The sequence below is a fragment of the Rhamphochromis sp. 'chilingali' genome (genome assembly GCF_963969265.1).
Source record: "Rhamphochromis sp. 'chilingali' genome assembly, chromosome: 12".
Lineage (NCBI taxonomy): Eukaryota > Metazoa > Chordata > Actinopteri > Cichliformes > Cichlidae > Rhamphochromis > Rhamphochromis sp. 'chilingali'.
The window spans coordinates 270,307-297,296 of record NC_137939.1 but is presented as its reverse complement, the minus strand read 5'-3'; the positions used below and the strand labels follow the sequence as shown (position 1 = coordinate 297,296).

The window sequence follows — 26,990 nt, the reverse complement described above, 5'->3', positions numbered from 1 at the left end:
TGGTGAAGTCATATTTTTTAATGTATCCTTTATTTAATGAAGTAAAGGAATACTAAAATATTTAAGAATTGTGTAATAATATAATCTAATTCTTGATGAATCATTTTGTCTTTTAAAAACAGTGGGACATGGTCACGATTTTTCTTAGATGTGTTCAAATATGACAAATAATAAAGAGGGAAAAGTCTGGCAATAGACTAACTAGATAGTAACTAGATAGTGGCAGTTATTATTGCTATGCAATAATTTAAAGAAACTAAAACAACTAAACAGTTAACAAATGTTCGGACTGTGAAACACTTTATAAACTCTGTTTTGAAGCATCCTATACAAATAAAGTTTTTATTATTATTTTTACTATTACCCCACGTCTCCACTTATGTCAGCTGGGACATACTTCAGCCCCTGCAACCTTGAATTAGATAAGCAGTTAACAAAACAGACTGATGGATGATAATCAACATCATTTCTTTATGTAGTCACGCTTTTTCATTGTTGCATAATAACCAATGACGAGGTGTCAAACAAAATGTTTATTTGCTGTATTCTTAATCTCCTGTTGAACCCATTCAAGAACACTGTCCATTTTACGACTATGTTTCTCTTTTTGCTGTATGTGTGCGGGCTTACTCAAACCCGTACACACACATAGACAATGAATGCACTGCTTCCTGTAGGTGAATTCTGCACTTCAGGAGGTAAATGCACCACAATCCCTTGTGGTGCATTTACCTACTTAGGCAGGATTACTTAGACTATACGCATACAATTAGAGAGGAGTGTGTCTTTAAGTGGAAGCCCATCTCTCACTGCTTCGTATTTCAGTCTCCCTCTATCTTTCTCTTTGTCTCACTTCCCCCTTTTTTCGATAGAATCTTCCTGTTATAAAAACAGAAATAGGAATGTGAATCTTTTTTTTAAAAGCATTTTATGGACCACAAATTAAAAACAAGTTTCGTTGTAAATATTTATTTTATCTCAGCTGAGTCCACTCACTAAATTAATCTTAGTTTATGGTGCATGTAGTTTACACATACAATAAAAATCCTGTTTTACAAAGCACATGTTCATATAAATTTTCATAAACAGTGATTATTTAATGCTATTTCTTACTTTCAGAAATGGTTGAGCTTATCAGGTATTTAAAGGCTGTGAGCTGTGGCTCGCTGACCTGACGTGACACGGACTGCCATCATCACAAATCTTTGTGTCTGTCACTCCTCAGACCATCTCTGATAATCCATCCATCACACATAACTTCACAAGAGCACTCAGTTCCACTCAATAAGCTCCCGTCCGACCCTTATAGGCTTTAATAATCCAGAGAGAGCTGGTCCTCTTATCAGAGGACGTGACTATTCAGACCAAGAACTGACCTTCCCGCCTGACCTAGATGCTTCATGTGCATGCATGTGCACTCTGTGATTATTTGCGCATACAGAAAGCCCATCATTCTGTGTGTTTGTGCACATGTGGGACTGTGGTATGAGCCAGAGAGGAAGGCAGGGGAGCTGATGGAGAGATCAGACAGTCTTCTCACTGCACAGCATCTGCTTAGAAAATATCACTTCCTCTCACTGTTTATCCATCTCTTTTCTTGCTGAGAGAAATTTACCTCCACCTCACGTGCCAACTTTAGCATCATCTTTCTCAGTCAGAAATGACCCCGGCCTGCAAAGGAGAAGAATTTGCATTTAGCTTACTGCAAGCGCACGCGAGCATGTGTGTTCTCTCATAGCACTTATTAAAGCTCTTTCTTTAATGTGTGCAAACCCAGCTTTTTCTTTCTGTTGCATATATAATAGCTGATGGTGGTATCATCAGAGACAGACCAGCTTGACTAAATGGGAGCAGCAAATTGACTGTAGTATTAGGAGTGAGGGGCCTCTATCAGGAAATATAATAGGATCCCATTAAAGAAAGCTTGCAGATGAATATGATTAGGTTTTCTTTCCTTCTAATGGGAACATCTTCTGAAGAGGGGAGGAGATGAAATGTTGTGCAGTGATAGGGCCTTTGTACCACTGATAGGATTGTTATTGCCTAATTTGGGTAGAAAGGCCATTAAAGTTCTTGGAAGGGACGATAAATGTTCTCTGTAAGTATACTCTCAGTTATGGCTGTGGACCATCGCTGTGTGTGGGCAGTGCTTTACTTTGTAGATGAAAAAGCATCCCTTAACTTAAATGCCTTCATATCAGGCTTGTTTTGCCGAAATCTGTGACTAATGAGTATGAGGTTTCATCTTGAATTTCATCTCCCTCGCCGAAATAAACCGAATGGCTTTTCTGTGTGTGTGTTTATGGTTAATGTGCGCATATGTATTGCCGCTGTGCTTTTCTTACTCGGACCAACAGACTGCGACAGAAGTGTTTCATTAGATTATAAAATGACTATCGTAAGCACAACATTTTAAGCAGATTATTGTTCATTGTAGAAAAGCCTCCTGTGCACTCTTTGCAAGTCCTCAAATAACAACCAGTGCCTTTGTGTGTGATCTCTCAAAGAGGACTGCTGTAACGAGAGTTATTTGGCTATATTTCGTAGATTATCTGTCTTGGGAGTGCTTTAAAGGTATTGACAGGGTTCTTCTCTTTACTGCATCTCTACACAGATTGTCTTATTTTAGTAAGCTGATGTGTGAAAACATGTGTGTATGTATATGACTAATAGCAGTAACAAGTTGACTGACTAGGGTCTATAGGGTCCCATAACACCTCAACTGCATCAGCACCATGTGCTGATAGTATCTATGTAAATGTATCTGCTAATAGTAATCGAAGTGAAAATAGACTTTCCAGAAAATGATTCAAATACACTGTGTGTATTTATCTGTAGTAGAAGCAGTGCCCTTACAACAGCAACAGTGTAAAAGGACTCCACTTAATACTCCAAGTAATGATTAGATGTAACATAACAAGTAGTACATTAACTGGCCACTTTATTTGTTAAGCATTCCTGGGTATGGCCCCATGCTTTTAAAACGGCATTAATCCTTCATGGCATATTATCAACGATGACTCCTCGTAAAACAGATGTTGGAGATTTGTTAGCTGCACATCCATTATGTGAATCTTCTGTTCCTCCACATCCCAAAGGTGCTCTATTGGACTGAGATGTTCTCAATGTGGAGGTAATTTGAGTACTGTAAACTGTAAAACCATGAGCTTTGTAACCTGGCGAGTTATCCTCCTGGAAGCATCCATCAGAAGATACACTGTGGTCATAAAGGTTGGACAATTCTCGGGAAGGCTGTTATATCTGAATGATGCTCAGTAAGTACTAAGGAGCCCAAAGTGTGCCAAGAAACTATCCTTCATACCATTACACCAGCAGTCTGAACCACTGATACTAGGCAGGTTGAATCTAAACTTTTATGTAGTTTACACAAAATTTTAACCCTAACATCTAAATAACACAGAGGCAAAAAAGACTGGATGTGGTGTTCTCGTTCAAGATTTGATATGTTCTGCATTCAGAGATGCTCTTCTGTGTGACTTAGTTAGAACAAGTGATTGTGGCCTTTCTATCCCTGCCATGCAGGAGCGAGCTGAGGTTTGATTTCCCAATGGGCAGGTAAGCTTTTGATACTTAGATGTTCATTGGGAGTGACCAGGATGGACAGGACTGGAAATAACACAGCTCAGGTTGAGTTTGAAGACAAAGTACGAGAGCCAAGGAAGATTTGAAAATGGACATGGTTTAGACAAGGCCAAAGAAGCGATAGTGCTTATACTGGTCAAAGGATGTTGGATATGGAGCTTACAGGTAGGAGGAAAAGAGAAAGGCCACAGAGGAGATTCATGGATGTAGTGAAGGACTTACAGAGGGTTGGTGTGACAGAGGAGGATGCTAGGGATTGGGTAAGATGGAGTCAGATGACTCGCTGTGGAAACAGCCACAAGAAGAAGAGCAGTTGCCTTCCTATCAGCTCAAAGCAGTCTGGCTATTTTCCTCAGGCATCAACAAGGGATTTTTGCCCAGAGAACTGCTGCTCAGTGGATATTTTGTCTTTTTGGACTATACTCTGTAAACCCCAGAGATGGAGGTGCAGGAAAATCCCAGCAAATCTGCAGTTTCTGTAATACTCAGACCAACAGCCATGACAAGTTCAAAGTCACCTAAAATCGCCCTTCTTCCCTATCTTCTGATCCTGGCTTTGATCTGAAGTCAGAGCAGGTTGTCTGGACCACATCTACACGTCTGAAACCATTGAGCTGCTTCCACGTGATTGGTTGATTAGAAATTGACATTAGTGGGCAACTGAACAGATGTGTTCAGACTAACGTACTTATAGTGTAATTTAGTTTGGCGTGTGTGTGTGTGTGTGTGTGTGTGTGTGTGTGTGTGTGTGTGTGTGTGTGTGTGTGTGTGTGTGTGTGTGTGTGTGTGTGTGTGTGGACACCTGTGTTATGTTCTTTGCATAAGCTATGTTCAGTACTTTCAAATGTTAGCCTGTTGCTCTGGAGCAGGGGTGTCAAACTCAAATACACAGTGGGCCAAAATTCAAAACTGGAACAAAGTCGCGGGCTAACATTAATACTTATTGAAAGAAAAATCTTCCTCCAGATTTAAGAATGAATCTCTTCTTATGGACTCAAACAAGTTTTGCTGAAAAACTGAATATGGAACAAGCAAAGCTTAATACTAAACAATATATATATTAGCTGTATAATACCAGTAGGCCAGCTCTAATAGTAATTTGGTATGGCTTCGTGGGCCAAATGTAATTAGGCTGCGGGCCAAATTTGGCCCGCGGGCCAGAGTTTGACACCTATGCTCTAGAGCTAACTTGTCTTTAACAAGTACTGGTAGGTGGTTTAGTGACCACATACACACACCGTATTTATGCATCAGTTTTGTGTAAGTACAGTACATTAGTGTGATTACTGCACAGGAATAGCTTGACTGTGCTTTACCACAAATGCCATGCTCTTGACTATAAAGAAAAACAAATAAATAAAGGTTAAATATAAAGAAAAAGTCTTTTCAAAGTTTTATGTGTAGGCTTAGCTGGATCAGGTCTAATGAATTCAGTCAAACTTGTTGTTTAGCTGCAAAACAAGAACAAATTACTTGCTCTTTTTACTCATGAATAAGAAATGAACACCATTAAAAATAAAGGTTGCTTTCCCAGCTTAAGTTGTGTTTTCTTTAGCTTTTGAATTTATTCTCTTCTATATTTTTCATCCTTTCATTCTTTATTCTTACAGCATGGCTTCTTCACTGGGAAAAAAGGGGGAGATTTAATATAGTTATTGTAGTGTTGTCTCTCTTTGAACTGAAGATGAAATTGCTTTTGACTCGCAAATATTTCAGACTGAATTGGGCTAAATGACTTTTGGGAAATGTCCCCGGCATACAGTGTCCTCCTCTTTCTCCTCTCTAAAGGTTAATAGTATCTGCTCTCAGTGAATGAGTCAGTGGACTTTACTGTGCCGTTCAGTGACAGACGAGGTTTGGTTGGAGCGTCTCTTTTTCTCCCTTCGGGTGGAATAGAGTCAGCAGGCCAAGTCTTGTTCTGGTGGGCATTGATACATGCAGCATAGAGAAGCCTTTAAAGAAGATGAAAGCAGTGGAAGAATGAATAGCCGGCAAATTAAAATAAATTGAACATGAAATACAGTAGCATGTGCTTCTGTGGGATTTGAATGAATGACCTCAAGTCGGCTGTGCTTGACTAGAAAGTTGAGCTACTGCAGACAGATTTTATTAAATGCAATAGGTGTTTTACTAAATTAATTATCTCTTTCTCCTTGTCGCTTTCCGCAGGTACGGAGACATGGTTCCTAAGACGATCGCGGGGAAGATCTTTGGTTCAATCTGCTCTCTGAGCGGGGTGCTGGTAATTGCCCTGCCTGTCCCTGTCATCGTGTCCAACTTTAGCCGCATCTATCACCAGAACCAGAGAGCAGACAAGCGGCGGGCGCAGAAGGTACAGGTGAACACAGTTTTATTCCTCTTCAGCGGGGTCCCAGAGGGTTGGATCTCCAGACCTCCAGCCCACAGGGGAGCTCTGACATCTCTCTCACCCCTCAGAGGAGGGGAGGACTCCACAGGGTTCAGGTCATCCCTTTAAGATTAACGTGTTTGTATAATTTACATTGACTGACAGTATTTTCACATTAGCAGTAGTATGCAGTACCCACTGCTCCCAGTGAGTATTGTCAAACTTTAATAGTCTGTCTGATATGCAAACTGAAATTCTCTATTTCTCCATTAACTTAATAAATAGATTCACTTTGGGGGGATTCTTTCCTCCAGAGTATTTATATCTTCACTCGTCTTTTTGTGCAACATTAAGTAGATATTCTCATGCTCCTGCAGGTCAGTGACCTCCTTACAATTACCCTTCCCTAAATCTCATACAAGGCATTTCAGTCCTGCGAAGCTGTTTTTCCCCCCACAGCTGCATTTATTTACCTTTATGAACGTCCCGTATTTGATTTAAACTCTAATGTCATTTTCCGCATGGCAGTTTGGCCTTTGCTGTATATCATGATAAATTATGAAAGAGGAGGGGTTATACTTTTTCAGTTTCGATAGCCCTAGGAGTAAGTTTGTCAGGCCAAATTGTTTTATGAGTCATTTCATTTTTAGAGTCCAGTCACAGCACAACTTCTTTTCTGTGTTGCCTCTTGGATGTTTGTAGCTGTTTTTCCTGGAGCGAGGAGTTCAGCCACCCAGTCACATGCATCCTCTGGGGGATCCTGTCTGTCCCTCTGTCTTCGATTCCTCTCCACAAATGGTTTTTTTTTCTTCTTTTAAATAAATGTAGCAAGTCTCTGACTTTCATAATTGATCTGTGGACAGGCTAAGGTTGTTGAGTGTATTTAATATGGTAGCCATATGTAGGCCAATTTCATAAGCCACCTAGGGTCAGAAAACAGTTTTGGAACATCTGGTATAATATCCCTCATTAACTCAGAGGTCTCGAACAGCCACTGCAAAGTTTTCCCTCAGGACAGCCGCAGTGCTGCTGAGTGAAAACGTGCGAGACTGGCCAAGCAAACGTGACTGTAATAATCTCGATTTTACAAATTTCGCAGCGATCACATCGCCTCAAAGTTAGGCTCTGGCTCCAAACGTTACTTTGCAAACTCTTTCGACAGGCGTCACGGTGATGTAAGGGGTTGTGACACGTAAAATGCTGCAAGAATCAGAATAGGACATTGTCTGGATTTTTCTTTTCTTACATGAAGCACGCTGAGAGATAGGATGTGTCAGCCAGGTTTGGATTAGACTGCCTGAGCAGAGCATGAGAGTGACAAGAGACACAGGGCGACCGCTCGCTCCTGGTCAATTACTGCGCTATTCTCACATCAGCTCAAATCAGCACAATGGGACATTACATGGAGTTTATGTTAGGGGACTAGAAGGTTAAGGACTGTTTAGCGTCTGATCTGACAACACTGGCCTTTAGCATTCTCACATGTACTTTAACAGGTAGTGCATAGAAAGGATCGTGGCTGGAGTCCAAACAAAGGGGCAAATGTGTGAAAACGTTTAGAGATTTTTGCCTGCTCCTTTATTCAGAAGGATTCGTCACCGTGGCAGGTTTGGCAGATTTTTATGCCAGATGCAATTCCTGACATAATTCCAAAGGGATTAATTTCTCCGCCTGGGAAAAGAATCAATTAAATCAAACTTTTAAATCTGTTTACATTTTAAGGTTTTTGTAATAATGGTCATTGTAACAAATGATAAGATTGACTTTGATGTTGCCTTGTTTAAACTCTGGGAAGTGTTATTCACTTGGCTGTATCATTAATAACACATTTATTATGGCAGTATTAACAGATCGATTATATAAACACCAGACAAAAATCATTTTCCATCTCTAACGCCAAACTTCTGCATTAGTATGAGATTTATTAACATAAATAAAGGCTCTGGGTGCAACATACAATATAAAACTTTCATAAAGTATTATTGTTATTATGATTAGTGACACCAGAGTGAAAATTAAACATCTTACGGTTGGTGAATCCTGCTCCCATTGTGAAACAAATCTGATCAAATCACAAAAATTCGGTCCTAAAGACAAAGATTATTTGACTTTTTGTGCATTTGAATTATCAATATTATAGTAATTTGAGGGTGAAAAAGCAAGATTTTCAGAGGTTTTAAAGCCACGTTAATGAGTTTTTTCATTGCCCCCTGGATATCCATGGCCTGCATTAATTTTATGTTCACCCAGGATGAGCTCTTATTATTATGTAAAATATCAGTTCCCTCAAGCCAAAGTAGTCCTTTAAATCCACAAGCTAAATGTTATCATTACTCAAATCTCATCCAAAAACCCAATCCTAAATCCTAAGATACCCTGTCAGAGAAGTGAATATCAGCATTTTCCCCTCTTTGCATAATTTTTTCTCTTTCAGTCCGTCCTTGTGAGATTTCACCCTTGTAAGTATAGCAATAAAAAACACTCAAAAACAGATTTATAGAAATTTTAATGGTAGATGGTTTAAAGATCCTGTCTAGCCCGGTCTTTAGACCTTTATAAAATCGTGATGTGTCTGTGAGCGAAACTGGGTAGCAGCATCGGCTGGCTCACAAACAAAACTGGGCCAGTAATCATAGTCTGCGGGCAAAGCTGACCATTTCTATTCTCGTGAGATAGATAGTGGTTTATTTGGAGCTGGCAAACATACAGTGCACACACTGACACATATTTTCAGAGTCCATTCCTTTCTCTCATCACTGCCATTCACACCTCTCCAACTAAGGCTTTTCCCCTCACACCCTTCACTTGTTTGTTAGACCTTTTCACTCATCTCTACTCCCCTGCCTCCATCCATTACCACTAACCCCTCCCTGTCCCCCTTTTTTTCTCACCCTCTCTGTGATTAATGCAATCCATCTCAGCACACATTCTCTAAATCTGTTTAAAGTTCTGCAACTGTGGGCTGCCCACCACTAGGGCTGCCACGATTAGTCGACTAGTCACGATTACGTCGACTATCAAAATCGTCGACGACTGATTTAATAGTCGACGCGTCATTTGAAGCTTTGTAAGATCCCAAAAGCAGGAATAAGTAGCAGGATTTAAGAGTGTAATAACGGACTGAAACAGAAGATGGCAGCACTGCATGTACAAGGATGCCAGCTGCCGTTAAACCCCGAAGAAGAAGAAACTGTGTCCCAGAATTCATAGCGCGGCCCAGCGCAGTTGTCAACAATGGCGGCAGCTAGTTAGTTTTAATATTACTCTTATTATTCTTTCTGGGTCACAAAATAAACGTTTAACATATTTTCAGGCGAGAATGTAGCTGTGTAAACCTCAAATATCTGCTCAGTTTATCAAGACACCGCATATTTTCAAAAGCGCTCCGACGTTTTCGGAGGCGTCTGTTACCCGCTAGCTCGATAGCTAGCCGGGGGCCATGAGAGCACCGGACTCCCGGCAGATCGTTTTCAAACCCACCGCCCTACTCAGGTTAAACATATACAAGTCACTTAGATAACTTAAAAATGTTATTGTTTGGCTTTTTTCAGTATTTTATTTGTTCCTGAGTAAATCGGCTGAGTTTATTAAACTCCACCGAAACAATCTGCACATTTAATTAGAATTCAATTAACTATCATCTTGTCTTTATTTTTAGTTAGCACAGACCTTAAACACTTAAAGCTGTAAGCTAATGATAGTTATATAAGAGCAGATGCTGCTGGTGCAATAAGCTGTACTTTTACGTTCAATGGATGATGATCTGATTAGTCGACTAATCGCAAAAATAATCGGTGACTAGTCGACTATCAAAATAATCGTTTGTGGCAGCCCTACCCACCACCCAGTCTTAACTAACTGTAAGCTTGTCTGCTGAGCAAGCCTCCGTGGTGACATGACCGCAGGTGCAAGGATGAAAAGAGACAAAGAGAAGATGGAAGGATGGCTGAAAAGTCAGAAAATTAGCCAGAAAAGCAGTTTGAGAGGATGAAATGTATAGGTGAGGAAAAGAGAAAAGCAGAGGAGCAGTGAGGAGGAAGGCCAGAGGGTGAGCAGGGGAAGCAGAGGGAGCATAGGCAGAGGGTAGAGCTGGAGGCAGTGTTTGTCCCGACGCTGTGTCCTTTCCTGAAATAGCTATTACCCAGATAAGATAAGATTGTGGAGGTAAGCATCAACGACACAGCTCTCAGTTCTCACTCCTTCTTTATTCGTCTCCAACATCAACTGCGCATATCGCGCCACAAAACACAGGAACACACTTCCTCTACACTGGGTGTGAGTGGAGCCCTCTAGTGGTCCACCACACATGCCCCCCCCCGAACACCCAGCAGAACTAGTCCAGGACCCGGGGCTTAAGCAAACGGCCGGAGCGGCTGAACTGGGGGGGTGGGGAACTGACAGAGGGCAACCCAGCCTGGGAGCGAGGCTGGCACTGGCGGTCAGAAAAAGCTGAAGACAACTCGGACTCCGTTGATTTCGGGTCGCTCCTGGGGGAAAAAACAGAATCCATCAGCCCGGTGGCAGGTGGGCGGCCGCGGCGAGGGGCCTGGGCCGGGACCACCTGATCCTCTTGCATAACATGTGCAGGCTTAAGTCTGTCAACAGAGACAACTTCCTGCCGACCGCCAAAGTCCAAAACGAAATGTTTGTTGCCTGGTTTAAGAACCCTGAATGGCCCGTCATATGGTGGACGCAGCGGAGTCCTATGGGCATCGTGCCTGACGAAAACGAAACGAGCAGAGTCCAATGAACTCGGAACAAAGGTGTCAGGCAGGCAGTGGTGCACAGGACCAGGAACAGGAAATGAGTTTCTTGGGGGGCGAAAAGGCAACAAAGAGGTATCGAAACATGGGGGAGGGCTCTCAGGTAAGAATTCCCCGGGGACCCGGAGAGGCTGGCCGAGGACCAGTTCAGCCGGGGAAACCCCGAGGTCTTCTTTAACCGCGCTACGCAAACCCAGCAAAACCCACGGAAGACGTTCGACCCAGTCGCCACTTGTCAAGGAAGCACGGAGCGCGGCCTTAAGTGACCGGTGAAACCGTTCGCACATCCCATTAGCTTGCGGGTGGTATGCTGTGGTGCGGTGGACCTTGACTCCCAGGCCGTCAGCCATAGCAGACCAAAGCTCGGAAACAAACTGGGGGCCCCTGTCCGAGGTAATGTCAGCAGGGGGGCCGAAACGTGAAACCCACGTTGACAAAAATGCCCTGGCCACCGTCGCCGCTGTCGTGGACGCCAGGGGTACCGCCTCCGGCCACCTGGTTGTGCGGTCCACCACAGTCAAAAGGTGCGTGAAACCCTGTGACTGCGGCAAGGGACCAACCAGGTCCACATGAACGTGATCGAAACGCCTACCCGGGACACGGAAAGGCTCGAGGGGTGCCTGTGTGTGCCGGTGGATTTTCGAGCGTTGGCATGGGATACAAACCGCCGCCCATTCTTTCACCGTCTTGCGAAGGCCCGGCCAAACAAACCTGGCGCTGACCAGCTTGACCGAGGCCCGGACGCCGGGATGAGAGAGGGCATGCACCGAGTCAAAAACACGACGACGCCACGAAAGGGGAACCACCGGGCGGGGGCGGCCGGTGGAAACGTCGCAAAGAAGGCGCGGACCGCCGTCCCACACCGGGGTGTCCTCCAGCACGAGGCCCGTTTTTGTTGACTGAAGGGCAAGGACGTCCGGGTCAGCACGTTGCTCGGCGGCCATGGCAGCGTAGTCGATGCCGACATACACCGGAGAAACCAACACACGTGAGAGACAGTCAGCGACGTGATTGGACTTACCAGCCACATGCTGAATGTCTGTGGTAAACTCAGAAATGGCCGCCAACTGGCGCTGCTGGCGTGCGCTCCATGGGTCAGAGACCTTGGACATCGCAAACGTCAAAGGTTTGTGGTCAACGTACGCAGCAAAGTTGCGACCCTCGAGGAAAAAACGAAAATGCCGTGTTGCGAGGTGCAGGGCCAGCAACTCCCTGTCAAAAACACTGTACTTGCGTTCAGCATCCCGGAGCGTACGACTGAAAAAGGCGAGCGGTTGCCAGAGACCTGAAACCCGCTGTTCCAACACTCCGCCCACTGCCACGTCCGAGGCGTCGGTGGTCAACGCGATCTCCGCCGACGGAAGCGGGTGGGCCAGCAGGGCGGCGTCAGCCAGCGCAGACTTGGCTGCGGAAAACGCACGGACGCGTTCAGGCAGCCAGTCAACCGGATCTTTGGCTGTTTTACCTTTTAAGGCAGCATAGAGTGGCTGTAGCAGGTGGGCAGCTCTGGGGAGAAAGCGGTTGTAAAAATTTATCATCCCCAAGAACTCCTGCAACGCTTTAACCGACGCGGGAAAGCCGAAACGGCCTGGACTCTGTCGGGCAACGGAACCACACCTTCAGCGGAAATGCGGTGCCCGAGGAAATCCAGAACAGGCAACCCAAACTGGCACTTGGAAGGGTTGATGATCAGGCCGTGCGCTTCCAAACGCTGGAAAACCTGGCGCAGATGGGACTCGTGCTGGCTCGCTGAGCAGCTGGCCACCAATATATCGTCCAGATAAACAAAAACGAACGGCAGCCCACGCAAAACTGAGTCCATCAGCCGCTGAAAGGTCTGGGCGGCACCTTTCAGGCCAAACGGCATGCGCAAAAACTCGAACAAGCCGAAGGGGGTAATGACAGCGGTTTTAGGAACGTCTTCGGGGCGCACGGGAACCTGGTGATACCCCCGCACCAAGTCAATTTTAGAAAAAATCGACGTTCCGGCGAGATTGGCAGAAAAATCCTGAATGTGGGGGATGGGGTAACGGTCATTCTCCGTGGCATTATTTAAACGGCGGAAATCTCCGCATGGCCGCCACCGACCGTCCGATTTGGGCACCATGTGAAGCGGAGAGGCCCATGCACTGTTCGAACGCTGTACAATGCCAAGGCGCTCCATGGCTGCAAACTCTTCCCGAGCGACGGACAATTTCGCGGGGTCGAGGCGGCGCGCGCGAACACCGGGGGCCCGACCGTGGGAATATAATGCTCAACCCCATGCTTCGTTACCGTGCTAGAGAAATTAGCGACAGACAGCGATGGAAACTCTAAAAGCAAACGCTGAAAAGCATCCCCGGAGGTAACTACATTAGCCCGAATCAGGGGCTCGGCGGCCCGAGTAAAACAGGGTAGCGAAGAAAACGAGAGAGCATCGATTAAACGTCTGTTAGCGACATCGACAAGTAGTCCATGAGCACACAGGAAATCAGCACCCAAAATAGGTACAGAGCTAGCAGCAACAACAAAGTTCCACTGGAAATCCCGGCCATGAAAACAAACAGTCACCAACCTTTCCCCAAACGTTTTGATGGGAGAGCCGTTAGCTGCAATGAGCTGCGGCCCACAGTTCGCTGCTAGTCCGTCGGCAGCGGTAGGGGGAAGGAGGCTCTTCTGGGAGCCGGAGTCCACGAGAAAACGTCTCCCGGAGCGCGAGTCCTCTATGAAGAGCAGCCTTTCTGTATTGCCAGCGGTCGCGGCTGCTACGGCGCGCTGGCGGGTCCGTTTCCCTGGGCCGTGAAAGCGCAAGGCGGCAGGCAGCGACGCGCTCTGTCGCCAAAACGCTGATGGTAGAAACAGATGCTCTTTCCGCGGTGCCGGCGTGTAGCAATCCCTGCCGTCAGCAAGGGGGCGGATGCTCCGGGGGAGGCAGGTGGAGGCGTGGAAGGTGCCGCCGGCGTGTCCGTAGCCAGGGCGTGAACGTCGAAAGTGCGGCTAGCCAGGAGAATGCGATCCGCTTCTTCAGCCAGGGAGCGATAATCCTTCGCAGGCAGAAGCGGAGAGTTCGCGAGGACAGCTCTCACGGCGGCCGGTAGTTGGCGAAGGAAGAGGTGCACGAAGAGGAAACCACCGTCATCCGGCCCGAGCAACGATAGCATGTTCTCCATGAGCTCAAGCGCGGTACCGCCACCCAAGCCTGACAGGTTGAGGAGCTTTTCGGCTCGTTCGGCGTCGGAGAGGGCATAGCGCCGAAGAAGCAGCTCTTTGAGGGCGGCGTATTTCCCTTGGGCGGGTGGGTCCCGGAGGAGCGCCATCGCGCGACGGGTGGCCAGCGGGTCGAGCGAGGCCACCACATGGTGATACTTCGTGTCGTCAGCCGAGATGCCGCGAAGGGCGAACTGAGCCTCCACGTGTACGAACCATGACGGGGGGTCATGGAGCCAAAAGTCCGGCAGTTTCAGCGCCACAGCGAACGTAGCTGCAACAGGAGGCGGAGGTCCGGCGGCCGCTGATGCATCCATAGCGGAGTGTGCGTTATCTACGGCCCGTTGCATGCTCGAGTCAGGGGTCACCAATGTGGAGGTAAGCATCAACGACACAGCTCTCAGTTCTCACTCCTTCTTTATTCGTCTCCAACATCAACTGCGCATATCGCGCCACAAAACACAGGAACACACTTCCTCTACACTGGGTGTGAGTGGAGCCCTCTAGTGGTCCACCACAAGATAACCTTTATTAGTCCCACACGTGGGAAATTTGTTTTGTCACAGCAGGAAGTGGACAGTGCAAAAGTTATGAGGCAAAAATTAGAATACAATAAGAATAAATACAGTACACAACTGTACAGAATAGAATAAAATAAAATACTATATACAGTAGAATAAAATAAAATAAATATACAATAAGATAAAAATAGAATACAAATACAAATACTATATACAACTGAGTAAAAATACAACGATGACAGAAAGGATTATTGCATTTAGTATTATTGCATATGATGAGATGATAAGATGAGATGCTTGCTGGAAGGAAGGTGTATGTCTGTTTGCATATGTGCACATCCACATCTGTATGCATATACGTGCATGTCTGGGTGCAAAAGCCATATTTCCTGTCAGGCGTTAATCTGAGTGACCTTAGCTGTTCTCTGAGCTGCATTGTGGTGCAGTGTCCCGAACATCACCCAGTACAAGACCCCCATAGTACCCACCAACAGACCACTGTAGCATGACAGTGCTGTTCTCGTTAACTAGTACTAAATGACTCCTTCAGGCACTTGATATCTCTTTGGCTTGCCTGCTGTGAGGTCAGCGATTTGCTCAAGCACCCCTACATCCCATAGACAGCTTTTCTCCTTTTTATAACAGCATGACTAAAAAGTCTTATCAGTGCTTTCATAATGATATTGCACCTGGATGCTTTAATCCTCAAGAGAGTTATTACTATGGTAAAATCAAGGTCTAAGTGCCAAAGATGATGATAGATTTGCATATTTTTTTTGAGCATTTAGGAGATGCAGTCTGCACCATCCCTGCCTTTAATTAGCACATGGGATTAAGTGTTGCTCAGCATTTAAGCTTTTGTTCTCAAAATCAATGGAGTATCTCCTGAATTACATATTGTGCAAGCTTTAGTGGGAGATGTTGTTGAGATGATTTCACGTTCCCAGATAGTGTTTAAATAAGGCCGCCTTTCCTGCCTGCCTTGTAAATAGAGTCCCAGAGAGCAGCCATTTGGCTTTTCTACCTTTAAAACCCGCCTTCCAGCCAAATGGCTGGTAGGTGTTTAGCTAGGGTTTAGCTTCAGCCAAGTGGAAGCTAGTCATTCATATGTAAATTAGGTTGTTACCTGAGAATTCTGGAGGGGAGTGGGGGTGTGTGAATGAGGGGGGGGGGGCTGCTAAAAGCTGTGAACTTCCTTTTGTGTTCGTCTTGATGCATTCTCAATCATCCAGGGAAATAAATCTCCAAAAGTCACCAACTTGGAGTGGTTAGTTTCCTGAGCCACAAGGAAACTTGGAGTGTTTCAGTTTGCCATCTTAGGGAGAAATCAACACACATGGGTGTATGTCCTTTGTTGCTGAGATTTATTGAAAAACAGTACAAAAAACCAACCATTTGTACACATATTTACAAATAATAATAAAAAGTGAGTGAGTACATTTCAACATTTTCAGCAATCACTCACAATCCTGGCACTGCCATGGTATCTGTAGTCTGCATTTACCACATGTGTATCTGTAGCAGTGAACACATCGCACTAAAGAATGTAGCATCATGGGCAGTGTAGTCCGTGTTGCAGGGAGAATGGACTGCCATACACGTTATGGGTCTGGGAGCGCGAGGAGGGAGAAAAAGGGGAGTGGAAAGGTACGAGTTGTCATCGAGGAAAAACGGGAGCTGGAAGCATGTAAATATAATAATAACCACTGCAGCCAAGAAGAGAGCCTGACGAGCCCAGTTGTAAGTAAGCTATTAAGACTCGACTGTACACCGTGTTCCTGTTTTCCTCCGAAAACAATAAGTTCCGTTGGAGCAGCCTTTCAACGCCTCTCTCTGTCTCTGCTAGCAAAGTTGACCCACACAACAAAGTAAAGCTATTTTTCGGCTACGAGCCGACAGGGACCCCGCCGTATTAGTCAGAGGTCCCTTTACTACAGTTCGGAGTCGCGGACCTTCAGTAATAGTAATAAATCACACAGCAATAGTACATTCACGTTGTTGTAAAAAGCACGATAATATATTAAGTAATCCAAAGTATTCAGAATACGTTACTGTCATTGAGTAACGTAATGGAATACGTTACAGAATACATTTTGGGGCATGTATTCTGTAATCTGTAATGGAATACATTTTAAAAGTAACCTTCCCAACACTGGCTGTGTTTTAATATCAATGTACTGTACTCACTTCCAGCTGAATATAATTGTTCTCGCACTCTATCAGCATGCCTGTAGCTTAGGAGCTACAGCAGGTCATCTACTAATTGGGAGGCTGGTCGTTCAATCCCTGGCTGCTCCAGTCCGCATGCCAAAGTCTCCTGGGCAACATACTAACCCCAAGTTGATGCTTCGTTGCAGCATCAGAGTATGAATGTGTGTTAATCTAAGTTAGGTGTGCTTGTATGAATGTGTGACTGAGACATGTAGAATAAAGCTCTTTACGAGGGTAACTTTGCTACAAACACCATGATTAAAATTTTAAAATCATCTTTATTTGTTTTATACTGGAACTTGGTTCAGCCTGAAACTAGCCTTTTTAGCTTGTCTCGCAGTAAGTCCATTTCAGCTGACTGTCTTTTGACTTACTGCCCCTCACAGGGAAACTAGGAATGTAGAGTAGTCCAAGGAATGAGCTTTTGTTTTTAGCCTGCTCTCAAAAGGTATGTACACGTATATACACTGACCTAATTATTTGAAACTTTGACCTGTTTAATATGAGCATCAATCTCTGTAACTGTATACATGACTAGCTAGATCATAAGTGAAGGAAAGGTGTTTCCAGTTTAGGTTAAACGCTTAAATGATAAGAGATGATACACCCGATGGCAGCATTGTTGGCAACCTGGTGATTAGCTGTAGCAACTCGGGATTTTACTGACCTTTTTAAGAACTGCTACTGACATGTTTCCTGCACATTAGATTGCCATCGAGCCATCTGTCACTTAATAAAGATGTTATCCTCAGCAGATGATGAATAGTTCTCATTGTATAGACGACTCTGTCACTGCTTTTCACAAGTCTGATTTCTAATGTCCAACTAGAGCCATTAATTACTTATGCATGCTATATCCTTTAACAGCCCGTTACTGCCATCTATGTAATATGTAGTGTTCTTAACTGCAAATGACATATGACCTTCTCTGTCATTTAACCAACCATTTAGCAAGTGTTACTGGTCATTTACTATAGCAAAATGTCATTTCCTCCACATTTATTATCAGCAAATGGTTATGTTTCACAGAAAATCTGTTCTTCCTCAGATCATTTCTTAGAATAAGGCTGTGTTTAACTGAGAGTAAAATAGGATAGCCATTTGAGATTAGCTTTTGCAGTACTTACACGACAAAGAGAGAGCAGATGGGGGGACAGGGAGGAGGAGGAATTATTAAGGAGAGGAAGTGCGTTTTCCAGCATCTGCTGTCCTCTTCGTATCTTTCTCTGCCTTCGCCCCCACCACCACCACCACATCTAGGTGCTTTTTTGCTCTTGTCATACCCCCCTGTTCGCATCCATCTTCATTCGAGTCTAATTGTTAGCTGTTCTGGGCTCCCATTACAATTAGCCATCCATCTGGGTGGTGGCAGAGAGACAGCCCCTGATCTATCTTACCGCACAAAGCAAAGATGCATGAGGATGCCACTAGTTGCTGTATGTGGCACAGGAAGCACACAGCTGAGACACAGACATTAGCTTGTCTATTCTGCCTCCCTCTAGTCTCCAGTGTCACCGTTTCTGTCCTGCATCAGTTTTCAGTCGCCTCCTAACGGGATCAAAAAACAGAGTCTGGTCTACAGCGTTTGCATTAGTTCTTCTCTGTGATCATTTGCATGAAGGTATTAGTATCCTTAGGTAGGACAAATTACAATTTCAGATATAACATGCCTGGAGGAGGGGAAGGTTTAAATGAAGAAACACAAAGGCCAAGTGACACAGAATGGAAAAAGGACAAAGGAATTAAACTAGCTTAACTTTTAAATGTACCCTTGGTATTCTCCTAGATTCCCCTGTGGCTCTGTGAATAATCTCCCTACTTCCTGTCAAATGTACTTGAAGCCATTTTATACCTACATACTACGAGTTACTGTAAAAGCTACTGCAAAGCTACTATACTCAAAAGACCAAATTAAATGTGTAGAAACTCAGTAGAATGAAGCCTTGTGTGATTATTTCAAGCAGTTTATGAGGATTAGTGGCATTAACAATTGTTTTCGCTCTCTGTCCTGGTCGTTGTGTCCTTGGGCAAGACACTTCACCTACCGCCTACTGGTGTTGGCCAGAGGGGTCGATGGTGCGATATGGCAGCTTCTGTCAGTCTGCCCCAGGGCAGCTGTGGCTACACCTGTAGCTGCCTCCACCAGTGTGTGAATGTGAGAGTGAATGAATAGTGGCATTGTAAAGCGCTTTGGGTGCCTTGAAAAGCGCTATATAAATCCAATCCATTATTATTATCCATTATTCATATGTAAATGAGATTCCCAATGTTTATTTCTCCAGTATGATCCCTGTTTCTGTGACATTTCAGGTTTTTTTCTGTGTTTTATCACTTTGGCTGCAAAGTAGTTCAAGTTGAACCAGCTGTCTTCAAACTTAGTGGGTATTAAAATTGCTACGTTGCAGTTTATGAGTATTAAACTGGCTTCAGGCTAACATGGCAGAAACAAAACAAACCGTCCCACTCACTCCCTCCTGCTGGCTCCCACTCCCTGTAGTCTAAATCATCTCACTATTGTTTTTAGCGCGCACTCAGAAGGTTGAAGTCAAAAGGTGGAGATGACTTCTGGCTGAGAGTGTTTTGCCCTTCTAGACAATCAATAAAGTCGTCTGCACGTTGCAAGAAGACAGACCAATGCTGATGGGAGACTTCACCGAGGAGGTCAAGAGTGCTGTTGTGAATTATGTCCTTAATAAAAAAAAAAAGAAAACATCAGCATCACAGCAGCCTGTACAGTGGAGCCATACCTTTCTTTATAAAGAGGCGGTAATCCGGGCTTAGCAAAGGTATTTTGCCTCTGAGTAGTGTTAGTCTGGGGTTAAGCTGTCTTTGCTACAGATATCTGGGTAGAGTTATCACAGGCCTTGATTTCCTTGGAATCAATCTCCCAATTGTCCGGAGTGTCCTGTCTCTGCCGAGTCCCTAATGGATTTTCTAACAGTCAGGGGTTTTTTCTTCTAAATTTCACATGTATTTGCTCTCTGGCTCTCTTGCTGTGTTTGTCTCTGTCGCTTTTCCTCTTTGCGTATGTGTTATCATACAGCAACATACCTCAGAGGAAGTAAAGGACTTCTTTCCTTGTGGCAGGAATGTCAGCATGTGTAAAGGCAACTCTTCAGATGAGTGGCAGCTGCAAAACAGAATAAGAGTCTTACACAGTTATATATATATATATATGTATATGTGTGTGTGTGTGTGTATATATATATATATATGAGGAAGCACACACGCGTATATATATATATATATATATATATATATATATATATATATATACGCGTGTGTGCTTCCTCATCAGATGGTCTCCTTTTTCACTTGCATGGTTCCAAGGCTGGCCTGAGGCAGAACCTAATCTGGTCTCATAGCTCGATTGCTCCACTTTTCACTTAGCCAGTTACTATACAGGCAGTCTAGCAAGGCTGTAACTCACAAGGTGCCATGAATTTTTTAACTTTCACATTCAAGTAAAAGATGAACTTCTGAAAAAACGCACTGGCACTGCTCAGTGGAGCATTTCACGGGCCCTGAGTGGATATGCAGCGTTTTTTAATCATTTGAGGATATGCCAGGTTAGATCCGTCAGCTGGCAACAAATTGTGTAAAATGGAGTGTTTTGCTGGCTTGCATCCTATAACTATAATCTTTAAAGTGTGATTGATCCTAAATTAGGGCAACGTGGCAGAAAGGAGGAAAACAAAGAGTAAAAAAGGATGCTTGGATCAGTTTATTGGCCTCTGGGTGTGTGGAAACATCTGGACTCTTTCAGTCAGCAGTACTGAACATCAGTATTCTGGCAAGTGTTAAAATATGTTGGATTTCTGAAAGCTACTGTTTTCCCCTGGGTTGATGCATTTAAAGTTAAAGTGGAATTAAATTGCATTTTGTCTACTACAGCGACCGTATCTGCTCTGTAAATCGCATGAGAAGTTTATAGCTTATACTTTTTTGGTTTCACAACAGCACCCACTGTCTGTGCATTAATCCCTCTGAGTGCTACATATTTACTATCTGCAAAGATGGATAACCTGTTTCCATACAGTCGAATCAAATTGTTTGGTCTTAAACCATATTTGCATAGAGCAAAAGGGTTTCTCGTATATAGATGGTTATATAGCAACCTGCTAGAAACTACAATAGCTACGGTTGTTGAATAAAAGCCTTAGTTTTCCTGCTAAGGCCTGCGTGACTGACAGACAATAACACACAACCTGTACCGTAGCTTCCTAAACAAACATGCATCTAGAAAGATTTTCCTTCTAGGGTCATTTTGCAGGTTCGGGACTAGGTAGCATGTCAGTTACTGCACATTAACCACCATGTATGTGTATCTGCATCTGTTTAGACAGAGTTTGGTCCTTGCTTTTACTACCAACGCTAACAATTGTCCCTCTGTGGCTTGCAAACTGTGTCACTAGGCTGGTCACTCCTACAGACATTGACATGGCCCTCCAGCTAACAATGAAGAAAATAAAAAGAAATTTCAGGAACCATGCAGCCATTAGAAATAGGCAGAGTCGTGTCTTGGAATTAGCATCTTAGGCCACAGAGCTAAACTTCTAACGCTTCCTGCAGGTTCATGGATAATTCTTCAAACAAGGGCTCTAAAATTCCAGTAATCTCTTCATGAGACAGACTGCATGAGTTCAGACCCTCCTGAGACCATTATTTATTTACCAATGGTGCATGTTATAATGGTAATCAGGGACCTGTCATTCAATTGTAACAGCAGACAGTCATGTTTTGCATTGAAAGCTGTTGTTTGTGTGACCCTGTGTTCCAAAGTATTTTCACTGTCAGCGAAATTCATGTTTAAAAACGGAGTTTATTCTCGTTCATTTCACTAAACATTGTAGTGTATTTATGGTGTGAATGTCTATGTTTCTGTGCAAAGCTGATACCTTTGGCTATTTAATACTCGACGTTGCAATATGCTGGTGTTAACGAGGACACTCTATCCATTGCCTTTTTTGCACTCTGTGTTCTCAGTGGTGCTTCAACAGCAATTCAGTCTCAATCTGTTGTGCCCTGACTCTACCTGAAAGCACAGATGAGCCTAGACACAAGTGCCCAGGTCCCAGAGGCCCTGGGAATCTATCAGGGGCCTGAAAAAGCAGATTCAATCTAGCTGGACAAGCTCTCAACATCCCCTCTATTAGCCCTGCAGCGCCTGGCAACCACTGCCACAATATCAGGCCTTCGGTTTGCATGGTCACCCTAGAGAGACGATACCACTGGCAAAGTACAATACCTGAACATAAAGAAGGGTTATTCTAAAGGCCCGTGGGAATGCTGTGCCAGCACAAATGTACAGAGAGGGCACAAAGAGAGTGAGGAAAACTTGTCAAGGAGAGCCGGAAGAAGGATGACAGAGAAAAAGCGAGAGGAAGATAATCATGAAGGAGAACAGGAGAAAATAAACCGTTTAAAAGGAGTTGTGCTATAGATGCCAAAGTGCAGGTTGGTTGCTTTGCGTGTGTGTGTTCACGTGCACTCCCACATGTTTATTACCCTTGCCTCGTTTTAGATTGCCAAATCACAGCATGAGCTTTCTGCAGGTCAAAAATACATTACTGTGTTTTAAATGAAACTAAAGTCTGGGGATGAGCTTAAATTACCATTCATTAGCATCCTCTTACCGAGCCAGGTATTCCTGCTGCTGCTCCACAGTATAAGGTTTGCATGTATATGTATGGAAATTCACCTATGAAGACGAGACGTGCATGCATAAGTGCACAGCGATAAGCAAACATACATCCACATACTTGATTAATCCCCCAGCGGTGCGTAAGCCCCCACCCCGCCCCGACAAAACGAGCTCTTCACTTAAACAGCTCGCAGTATCCTTCGAAGAATTTCTCTTCGATGAATCCATCATTTTGCTTTAAAATGCAGGAAAGTAATACAACCGAAAGCATGCTCTTTGTAGCCACACCGAGTTTTAAACCCAACTCCTGGCTTTTATGTGAAAATGGAAGACCTTAGAAGAGTGAGTGACTCACATTACACTGTTCAGTAAAAGCAGTTGTTCTGGTAACTGAGAGATTTACTGACACTCATATTTTCTCATACCCCTGGATACACAAGCTGAAGTGCACTTGGACATGTTTGCACACAAACACACACAGAGACACAGTACATCAAAAATCATTATGTTGGAGTAGAATTTCTCCTCTGTGTCAAAGCTGTGCAAGAACTCCCTGCAAGCACCACAGTATATCTGCTCCTCCGTGTATTGCATCTCTTCTTGTTGTTGTTTTTGTCTCAAGCTGACTAACGCAAGTTATTTGACAACTTGGGTGGAAAAAAGCGTGAAAGAGACAGTGGACTTTGCGCTAACTATGATGCATGAGTAGGGTAACTGAAGATGCATTTAAGCCGACACCTAATACAGTGGCTCAGGAGTAAAGATGCGGCGCGCTATGGGAATGGACACTTTCTTGGTTTGTTTGCCTTTTTTTAATGCAAAACTGCTAACACAGCGGCACAAAAGCAGCCCGATAAATTGAATTCTCCGCTTTAAATACAGAATGACACTTAGCTGCTTAATTCATCCAGGATGTACCTGCTCCGCTCCAGGCTCCCACCATAACTGACTTTCAATCCAAGGAATGTGTAATCGTGTAGTCACTATAAATCATTCATAAGTATCACTGGAGATCAGAGTGAATTCATCACAGGAGATGAGAGTGCATGTTTTAGTAGAGCATGATTTGATCTATAACTAAAATATCAAGCATGCAAAAGTGTTGAAGCTCAACCGCGATGGGTGACAGGATGATGCCATTCAGAGACTTGTTATGGTATAGACACTCGCCAACATCTGGTTACTCTTCTTTCTCTCTCTGTTTTTGTAGAAAGCCCGTTTGGCCAGGATACGAATATCCAAGACAGGAAGCTCCAATGCCTTCCTCCACAGCAAGCGTAATGGTCTCTTTAATGAAGCTCTAGAGCTCACGGTAAGACTCGCCTTTAAAGCACAGACACCTCGCTGTTGCATTGTGGTCTGACACGCTTGCATTTGTTGTGTTGTGTTGTGTTTTTAACTGACAAGACAAAAAGCCTGACCTCTGCGGTAACTAAGTCATGAGATACAAGCCCTCCTTGTCTGTTTTTTAATTACGCCAGCATCCCATCAGAGCAGCTATCTGTGGTCTCATTCTATAAGCGGCACTTCTAATGCGAGCATCTCTGAGCCCAGCTGCCCAGCTGAGGAACAAGCTTCGGGCAATGCAGCAGGAAAAGTAAACACAACTCAAGGATGTTCCATGCCTCACAAAAATGTTGCGGTTCATAAGCACTACAGTGGCCCGAGGCTGACACAGAACAAAAACAAGTGCTTCTTCCACCCGCTCGCTCACTTTCTGTGTCTCTGTTGCTTTGTCTCTCTTCAGTGGCAATGGTGGAAACCGGGATGGTACCAGCAGTGCACAAGCTGTAGCAGAAATAACGCAACTAATTTACATTCATGCCTGAATAGAAGAGGGGTGACTGCGATGCTATCTGCAGTCATGCATGTCACTCTTGCACAGTGCTGTGAAGAAGGATTTGCACCCCCCCTCCTGATTCCTTATCTTTTTGCATATTTGTCCCACTTGGTTGTGTTTCAGATCATCAAATAAATTTTAATATTAGACAAAGATAACACCAGTAAATATAAAATGCAAGGAAAAAAGTCATCTGTATTTGCCTCCTAAACCCAATAGCTGGTTGTTATTGTCTCTTTCTTAGTGTTGGATCATGAACTCAGTTCTTTATATGCTCTTGTGGGTTCTTTGTGTCCTCCTGGATGAACCATTAATGTGCTCTGGGAATAATTTTGGTAGACCACTCCTGGGAAAGTTCACCAGTGTTCAGAGGCGGGGAATCAAGGTCCAGTTCCGCCCTGGTGGGAGAGGCGATGACAAAAAACACACACACCACGACCTCTCCAGATCTGGAGAACCATGACATCAAGCCTGGCTGTGGTTAGTGAAATTGAAGCTTTCCAAAAATTGTGGTTAATCACAGTTAATTCATGATTTAACAAGAAGTGGCAATTGCTTTTTCACACAGGGCCAGGTAAGTTCAAGTTTCCAATAACAAACGAAAACATCCTTTAAAAACTGCATTTTGTATTTTACTCGCGTTACCTTTCTCTAATAGCATCGTTTGTTTGACAGTCTGAAACATGGAAGTGTAATAAATATAAATAAGGAACCAGTAAGTGGGCAAATAGCTTTTAGCAGCACTGTACATGAGTACATATGGCCCTGAATACAGCTTGCCTGCACATTTAACACTGATGGATAAATCTGCTTTACTGAAGGTTTCCTAACACTTTTCTTAAACAGTGTTAACAGAAACCAGAGCTCTGAGACGATATTTTGATATTTTTTATGACTTGATTGCCTGTAACATTTTCCTGCCTCATTAGACTGTCCTGTCCAGTTTCAAAATTTACAAAAAAAAGAAAAAATAATGAGTTAAGAAGATTATTGTTTGGGGGGGTTTCTTACCACCTTACTACTAAACCAATCGCCAGAGGGAAAAATAAGTAATTGAAAAAAGTAATTGACTTCTCTGTTAAATAACACTGCGAGAAAACAGATAAATGAAGCTTTCATTAGGTTTTAAATATTTTCTTGTATCATCTCACATGCCAGAATGGATTTTGAAATGGCACCAATTAAAGTGCTAATAGACTGCTTATGCCTAAAGTCAGCAAAGCTAAAGATCTGTGCCAGCTCAATAATTTTAATTGCTGTCAAACATGGGTTTAATTGTACTGAGGCTATTTACCAACAGTACATACAGTACCATGCCCAGCAAAACATTGTGTTTTGTCACCCAGCGGGTCAAGCTGTTTCCACTCTACAGTATGGTGGCCACCTGGGTGGTGAGCCATAGCCGCCTCCAGACAGACTGCTGATATCGGCTTTGAGTCGCATGTATAGAGAAGGGCAGAAATAGCTCGACCTAAACACCTGCGTTTTACTGCTGTGTTAGGTACAGATAAGCAGCGCGAGCACAGGTGCGCGGTGTCATCAGCGCAAGAAAGTACCCTCTCAGCACAGAAACCTCTGCTTACACCGCCAGCCAGCCACTTAACAAACAGAAAATTGCTACTACAAATCTTCCAAACATGGCGTTTCACTTGCCTCTCGGCGGTGCTGTGGAGCATGCAGGATCAGGGCAATGCTTTTTTTGGGGCTTTGTTTTTTTATAAACAGCTGAATTACAGATTCTGCTAGGAAGAAAACTGATGCAACGTATTGAAAGTCTGCATGCGAAACACCGCCGTAATTCTGACAAGTGCAATCAGAGCATTCGGCAACATACTGAAGAGAACGTCTTCCCAGGCGCAAGCTGAGGCTATTATGCAGAATAGTTTTGCCAATAAAATAAATAAATCTGTGTTTTCTGGGTAGTGGCTCTTCATACAGCATGGATAAATAGAATTCAAAATCCTTATATAGACAGAAAAACTCCAAATGCTACCTTAGAAAAAGTTGTACATGAAGAAAACAAACAGAACATTTGAACATTTATTCTCACTGTAACTAAACAACACATAAGCAAATGAACTGCTTATCTTGCTCTCTTTACTTTGTTAAGAGATCTGCGAGTTTCCCCGAGACTCGAAAGACCGCTTATTCTCTGACTCACCTCCAAACTGCAGCACTAGAAATAGCACCTACTCGCAGACAAGTAAACACAGACACAGAAATGGGGGATATGAAAAACAAGTCATTATGAGTCGCCTGTTGCAAGGCTTCGTAACAGCACCAAAGGAGGGGAAATGTCACAATGGAAATTTTTATATCAGTTGTATATACTGTATATCTATTAGCATCGAGTTGCATCTCCATTCCAGCACAGATCAATGCGCCGGCTCAGCTGATGTTAAAAGAAATGCCTCTCTGGGTCTGAATAGTAATGTTCCACTGATTGGCATGACTGGAACCCTGACAGCAGCCTGTTCTGAGTACTGAACTATAAACACTAGTAAACTCTGTGTGTGTTCTCCCTTTGTCTTCTTCTCAAGCAACTTCCATACAAGATGAACCTTTCGGATCAGGTACTGAGGCAGCCGTTGGTCGTACACCTCCCACAGCTGATTATTGTCTCTCTGCAAAGAAGCATAGCATAACATTTATTTTTGTATTTGTGTGTGTGTGTTTCAGGGTTCCACTGAGGATGAGAAACGCTTAAGCAAGTCTACCTCTCTTTTAGAGAGCCAGCATCACCACCTGCTGCACTGCTTGGAGAAAACCACAGTGAGTGTTCTCATACTCGAGCTCTTTGTCATAATAATATCTTAGTTCCTGTTTCACAGAGCTGAGGAGGCTCTGTCTGTATACAACTCAAAATTGTGCCGTC

At 43.9% G+C, this 26,990-nt stretch overlaps 1 protein-coding gene across 3 annotated transcripts in view; it reads left to right on the top strand.

Annotated features, from left to right (window-relative positions):
* kcnd3 (potassium voltage-gated channel, Shal-related subfamily, member 3) overlaps positions 1-26,990 on the top strand; it is a 123,126-nt gene that overhangs the window by 85,747 nt on the left and 10,389 nt on the right. For 2 of the 3 annotated variants that reach the window (XM_080899198.1, XM_080899199.1), the window contains exons 4-7: positions 5,773-5,941; positions 23,486-23,587; positions 26,656-26,688; positions 26,795-26,887. In XM_080899198.1, coding sequence (XP_080755324.1) covers positions 5,773-5,941; positions 23,486-23,587; positions 26,656-26,688; positions 26,795-26,887 — 397 coding nt within the window. The remainder of the gene's footprint in view (positions 1-5,772; positions 5,942-23,485; positions 23,588-26,655; positions 26,689-26,794; positions 26,888-26,990) is intronic. The other variant, XM_080899200.1, reaches the window with a different exon arrangement.